Below are 7,173 nucleotides of genomic sequence, written 5' to 3' on the forward strand. Positions count from 1 at the left end.
TGTGTGTGTGTGTGTGTGTGTGTGTGTGTGTGTGTGTGTGTAACTTCATCGTCACTTTAACAATAAAAAGAGGTTAAATAAATTTAATTTCTATAAAAATTATATTTGGTATTGACAGAAAGTTGAAACATCTTTGATTGAGAATTCTATCAATTGAAAATAAAGAATCACCTTCTTTTGAGTTCGAAGGTGAGTATGAGGCTTCCGATTTATGAATACATCGAACGATCACTTTCCACGTGGATGATGTCTTATCTTCTGACATATTAGGTTTGTTTTTTTATTGCTGCACTCTCTGAACTGATGCATACGGCAAATAAGTTGAAGTGAGACAAACGTATATTTGTTTCACTTCAACTTATTGCACCGTGTGCACCAGTTCAGAGAGTGCAGCAATAAAAAAACAGACCTATTCGCAACATTTGAACTATTTACTGTCAACTATAGACTGAAGATCGCGAGTATATCATTTGTTTTGTCTATTTCATGAGATTAATATCGATTAGATTTTGATATCTAATACAAAACTTTTTTAAATAATCAATAGGTCTATTCTTTATTGGTGAACTCTTTGAATTCGTGCAAACTGGCGCAATAAATTGAAAAGAAATAATTTGTTTCACATACTACAACTTAGATATTGCACCATGTGCATTAGTTTAGGAAGTTGTTCGATAAAGAACAGACTTTATAATAGAATTCACTTATAATTGTGTATGTTTATTATTATTAATTGTAGATATAATAAGTCATGGAAAGAATTTATATATCATTCATTCATTACGGCGAGATGTGACAAGCGATTCGATAGCAACTCATTTCGAAATGTGGGTTACACATCGTACGCGAGAGACACATGATTACCACCGACGACAGATATGAAAATCTTGTCGCCGGTTTATCATCATGAGAATTGAACAGTGAAGCAAGTTTGAAAGAAATCTTGTCGCGTTTCTACGAAGTGTCGCTGCATTGGCAAGATACTGAGTGTGTCTCACCGGCTAAATTAAATCATGATGTGTAGAAGATATTCTAGAAGAATATGTTTAGAAAAATCAAATAGATATAAATAACAATGTAAAGATCAAATAATATAAAAAAAAAACATATATAATATAATATAATAAAATAATTTCAGATAAATCATATAAACGTTTATATTTATTTTATTTTATTTATTCATTTTTTATTATATATTTAAATGAACTCCATCTCACGTTATCCTTTCATTTTATAATATATTTTTGTACTTTTTACCAAGATACACCTTGTTATATTTTTCAAGTATAAACCGAGAAATATAGTAATAAAAAATTATTTTAATTAATAATATTTTGCACGTTTCTACTAAAAATGTTACTACTAAAAATTTCGAGAAAATCAGATAGAACCTCAGAATAATTACCAAGGTTCTTGAAAGGGACTAAAAAAAAATCGAGTAAACATCGCGCTTATCCATCGTGTGAAGGAAATGGGTCAAGCGACAGTCGAGGCTAGAAAATCCAGCCGACTAGTTAGCTAGCTAGCTAAATCCAGCTTGCGACAAAAAGCGCAACGAAGCGGTGCTGCAGCTGCATCGCGTACGCTGCGGACCCTTTTATCGCGTTACGCGCGCATCGGAGGAGACTTCGACCTTTCCCGTAGTGTGCAGCCCCTACCTGTGAAGCAAGAAAGCTTCAGAAAATATCTAACATACATATCGGTCCTTATGGTGGCATTTCGCGCGGCTTAAGGGGGCGTCCCTCGTTATACCGAAGGTTTCTTTGTTGTCAGAGGCAATCGTGCTCGGTTTAACGAAATAGGCCGCATAGATAATAAAAAAAGGGATTAATCGAGGGATTAATCAAGCCAGAGAAAAGCGGCACAATAGAGTTCAGAGCAATGTTTTATGATTAGACCTGCTGAATGCGATTTGTGTGACATATTCTAAGATTTTTACAATGTTCTATTATCAGTACAACTATGATTAGTTATAAGATACTGTTATACAATCATAATTATAATATTATAAAATGATTTCAATTTTTGTATAATTTAATTTACAATACATAGGAATCAAATATATATAGAAAAAAGAATATTAAAGAAAGTATTTAAAAACTCATCAGTGTGTTGTGAGTACTTGTTAATTTTAATACAATAGGTAATCATTTTTATTGCCTACACGGAATATATCAGATTTATTATCACACTTCATTACATTACTTTGTATGACTACAAAACATATTTATTTGTCATTTACATAAATTTTACAATTAATATTCAGTTTGTTACCGTAACGGAAAGAACCTCCCTCGACGCTTCGCGTGAAGCAATATCGAGGATAACAGATACCCATCGACTTTCCCTTAAACCCTTTCGTCTCTCTCTTTTTCCTGCTTTCTCGATCTGATCTCACTCTCGAATAGACAGAAAAACTACATCACACACGGTAGGTGCGACCAAGAGTAAATACGGCACCGCCAAGAGGCGGTGTAAATGTCAGAGGATCACGCGCTCTCGATACACAAAGCGGTATACTTGACGACATTTATTAAACGCGTCATCGTGGAAATCGGTCCATCGCTCGAAGAAATCAGATTAGCGAGAAATCGTCCTGGAAATTGAATGACACTCCGAAACGCGTCGATGAGCAGTGGACTTTTTCTCGGAAGAATAAGATGAAGGCGATATCGGTTTCTTTTGATGACAATGTACAAGAAAATTTCACAGAACTATTGAGAAAAAAATTGAAGCACTTATAAGTAATAATATATTAACAAAGAGCTTCTAACACACATATATAAATAAGTTCTTTTATTTAGAACCAGAATCTTTAGATATAGAATTTTAATTAAATTTTTTTCAATTATTCTGTGTATATGTGTATGTGTACGCACGCATGTAATTAACTGTTCAATAAATTTCACTTTAATTAATAAATTTAATTGAACTGTGTGATAATTATACAAGATTAAAAAAAGCTGCTCGGCACTTAAATAGCAAGTAGTAAATACCTCGTAGTAAATAATCAGTAATCAACATAAATCGAAAAATGAATTATATAATATAAAAAATAAAATATATTTTAGTTATAATAATATGGATTTATTTATATTTTTGCAATAAAATTAAACATCTTTTGTAGAAATCAATCTTTCTCATTTTACATAAAAATATCGTGAAAAATAAAACGAGAGATTTTATATTTTATAAAATATTTTAAATACGAAACTTGTCTATATTATATATATATATATATATATATAAAAGTGCTGTATTTTTTTATACCCTGTACAATAAATTTTTACATCAACTATAATAGACGTAATAATATTTCTCATTATTCAATAATAATTAATTTAAAATTTCAGTTTAATAAAGATTAATCATGTTTCTATAATATTTCAAAATATGTAAAAACTTTATAAATCTAATAATAAAATAAACTTATGAAATACTAATGTGCTTATACACACACAAGGTACATCGATCGTTCGATAAACTTACGTTTCTTGCTGCTTAGTCGGCGTAAGAACTTGCAGAATTTTTTATATGCAGTGTTGGCTTCTTTGCCACCCAATTCCACAGCGCTCTTAGGACGCTCGTTTTTCTGTCCAGTCGCCGTTGGACAGAATTTTGGATATCGCCATTGCTGACACGGTTCTGACCAATCGAGATTATTTGCTGGAGCCATGATCTAGAGATCGATTAATTATCGAAAAGTTCCACGATGTATCACGATTATGCTTCGTTTTTATTCCGTCTCATATTTTGAAATATCGAGATCAAAATCGGATTTTCATCATACCACTCAGTTCTTCAAAATAAAAGACTAGATTTCAACTAGTTCTCCTTGGTTAATTATGTTGTGTCACAGAAATTATCTACTATCGTTTTTCGAATATATAGTTCTTTTTCTATTGTTTTTTTATTATATATTTTAAATTTTATTATTCCTTTTTATATTACAGATCAATATGCTTATTATTATAATGCTTTTAATGTTTTGGATCACAGATAGAAGTTATCCTATATTATTGATACATATTTGTATATTCGTTTCGATTCGTAGAACTTGTCCATCTTAACTTATTTATTTTGGTACTTTAGTTCAGAGAATTAATTTATATTTGAAGAATTGTAATTTATAAATAATTTTTTTAGAATTTTCATATAATTTATTTAAATATATCATTATATATTTCGTATTCTAGGTTGCCTCTCTAAAAACATTTGTAGTATTTTTTCATGCGTTCTTAATACGAAATAATTTCCACAATATCTTCAAACTTGCAGAATCGACGATTACTCAAGTCGCGAATATCACGAAAATCGAATATCACGAATGTTCGCGTAGTACAAAGTTCAATAATCATTTATATTTCTTTCTTCAAAATAACCAATTTTTATTTTCCATACAGAATCGGAAAATATCTATTCTCGATCACTATTCATATAAAAAATTGGCACTCAAATTAATGATGTATATTAATTAAAAAAATTTTAAGTTTCATATTGTTATCTCACACACTAATTCGTTATATATATCTATTTAATTCGCGTTTATTTATTCCAAGTTTTAATATCGATAAAGACTTGTTGATATTGTTTCTAATACTTTACTGTTCTCACAAAAATTATTAATGATTGCTGTTATGTATCAGTTTTATATCCTTTACATCATCATTATGCGATTATTTCGCAGCGATAATCAATTACTTCAGTCTTCTATAATATTGTATAATCGGTAAATAATTGTCTTCAATCTTTATAAAAATTATTAGTTATTGACACTTAAAAGATTAAAGGTATATTTTAAATAAGTTTTTAAAAGTTTTTGAGATCTTTTTCGCGATAGATAGACTGATTATGATATACCGCAATATCGCAATCGGAAAATATCTCTTGTCTTGCTACAAGAATCTTCAACCACTTATGTTCAAATTAACAAGTGTCTTACATTTTTTTCTACACTGAAATATTAAACTTCCATCACTCAAGTCTGTCTTCTCAAAGGTAATCAATAACGATTAACCGTCACGCTGATCGCTTAATCTTCACTTGTAATATCCTCACATTTCTTCACAAGAGAGATCGATGGTCGACTGATTCAATCGCTTGATTTGAACTCACAAAGATTCCTTTCTTTCTCTTCTAAGATGCGCACTTACTTCGCGTTTTTGAACGGCGTTTGATACTAATTATTAACTCGAAGCGCGGTGAGATCACACGTTGTGTCGGATCGACGTGATTGATAAACGGGACCACTGCCGATCCGAGCCGACTACACGCAGTGTACGCTGCGTTGATTCCCGATGGACTACCGGCACGCGACTAAAGCCAACCACGCCGCCGATTGAGCCTTCACTTGCGCCGCGTTGGTCGTTCAAGATGACGCAGTGGGAGAGCAGCGCCGGGTCAACCCTTTGTCTTCCAATATATTTCTGTCTGTATAATAATTATAATCTTGTACAATAATTATCGTCTGACGTATCTTGGTAAAGTAGAATGAATTTTTTTTAAATTTGACCATAACAAAGAATATAAAATCCGTGTTTTTCATTCATGTTATGTTTCAAAATAAAGTTTCTCCTTCAGAAACCTTTTCTCCAATTGTTTCCCGTTTAGCATTAAAAGTTATTCAATAGCCGCGTTCTGCAGAACGTAAACGTTCTGCAATTTTTTTTTTTCTTGAGATAGAACTACTCTCTTAGATCTAAAAGTATAATTCAATCAGCGCGAGAAAAATTTCCGACAGTTGCAAAATAAATGCGGTCAATTGCTAGTCATATTTCCTCGACATGAATTTGAATTCTGATTAACTGAAACATTAGAATTCGAAACGATAGTTCTCTAATACCGTGCATAACCGACCCTGCAAGTGGTATAGAGAGGGAAAAAGAGAGGAATAGCCGGAAGAGAATAAACGTTTGGCCGGGAAAGTGAATAATCATGTCGATCGCATCCGAGCCGTTAGACTCGACTTTCGTCCGTCCCAGGAATTTGTGCTGCTGATTCGATTACTGATAAGACGAAATAAGGCGAACAGTCTACCGAAACGGTACCGCACGGTTGTAGATAAAGAGATACCATTTCTGTTAGATCGATTTCCGGCGAGGGCCGAGTCTTCCCGCAGAATTGAAATTCTCGGTCTATAAAAAGTTGAAATCAGATAAAAGCGAATTAATTAGCGTTTTACATTTACCACGTGATTTTACGTGATTGTTGGCTCGTGATAGTATCTTCAAGAGAGTTCTTCCTGTATTAAATACGTTAAATGTAGGGCACGAATACGGATCACGATGTGGTCTTACAATGTACTCGAAAGATAATAAATTATATGTATTGTAATACATAAATATAACATTGTTAAGTAAAATATTTCATAATTATGCAATAAAATGCTTTGAAATATTTGATGCTCTTACACATATAAGATTATAGATTTAATAAAATAATAAATACAATACGCCTTTTCTTTTCACAAAAATTGTTTCGTATAATTATAGTAGAGAGATAATTATTTTACATCTTGATATTACGTTTTCTTATAATCGCACATGTAATAATTCATCGCAATGTCTTGCTATTATACTCGAATTGTATTAATTTCACGATGGAGCCGCGAGAAAATTATAGACTTATAACATTATTAGACCGGAAAAAGTGGAAGTTTCATTCGCGGAAAATTTATCTGCAGTCGACGCTCATGCAAAATAGCTTTATGCAAAATGAGGCAAAATCATTCAAGTGTGTTATAAATATTTCTTTCACGTTCGATTAAGTTTTACGTCCATTAAACGAGATATTTAAATTATGATAATGACGTACATCGATAATATCGCTATAGTGTCGCAATAATCTCTAATCATAGCGTATATCCTTCGTCGTCATAATGATACATATTAATAACTCGCACTTGAAGCTGTAAATAGCCTTGTCTTATTTAACTGAGCTCGATATAAGTGCTAATTTAAATCTTAATAAATAATGTAAATTTCGTAAAATAGAATAAATTAATGTATTTATATTATATATTGTATGTGATTATTAATTATTACAAATAAATTAATTTTTATCTTTTTTTTAGCGTTTTAATTTTTTATTAAGAAAAAATACTTCAAATTGCTTAAAAAGAAATGGTAAAAGTGAAGAGAAAGTGAAAACAATGGTATAAAAAATTGGATACTC

The 7,173-nt window shown here is 31.4% G+C and overlaps 1 protein-coding gene across 7 annotated transcripts in view; it reads right to left on the reverse strand.

Moving 5' to 3' along the window:
- LOC108725037 (glycogen synthase kinase-3 beta) overlaps positions 1-7,173 on the reverse strand; it is a 55,502-nt gene that overhangs the window by 18,889 nt on the left and 29,440 nt on the right. For 2 of the 7 annotated variants that reach the window (XM_018451799.1, XM_018451796.1), the window contains exon 1: positions 3,490-3,893. The exons of 3 other annotated variants lie outside the window; for them this stretch is intronic. In XM_018451799.1, coding sequence (XP_018307301.1) covers positions 3,490-3,676 — 187 coding nt within the window. In that variant the 5' untranslated portion in view covers positions 3,677-3,893. Of the gene's footprint in view, positions 1-3,489; positions 3,895-7,173 lie in introns of those variants that run through there. 2 more of the 7 variants (XM_018451797.1, XM_018451795.1) reach the window with 1 other exon arrangement.

The sequence above is a fragment of the Mycetomoellerius zeteki genome, unplaced genomic scaffold (assembly GCF_001594055.1).
Source record: "Mycetomoellerius zeteki isolate Tzet28-1 unplaced genomic scaffold, Tzet1.0 scaffold322, whole genome shotgun sequence".
Taxonomy (NCBI): domain Eukaryota; kingdom Metazoa; phylum Arthropoda; class Insecta; order Hymenoptera; family Formicidae; genus Mycetomoellerius; species Mycetomoellerius zeteki.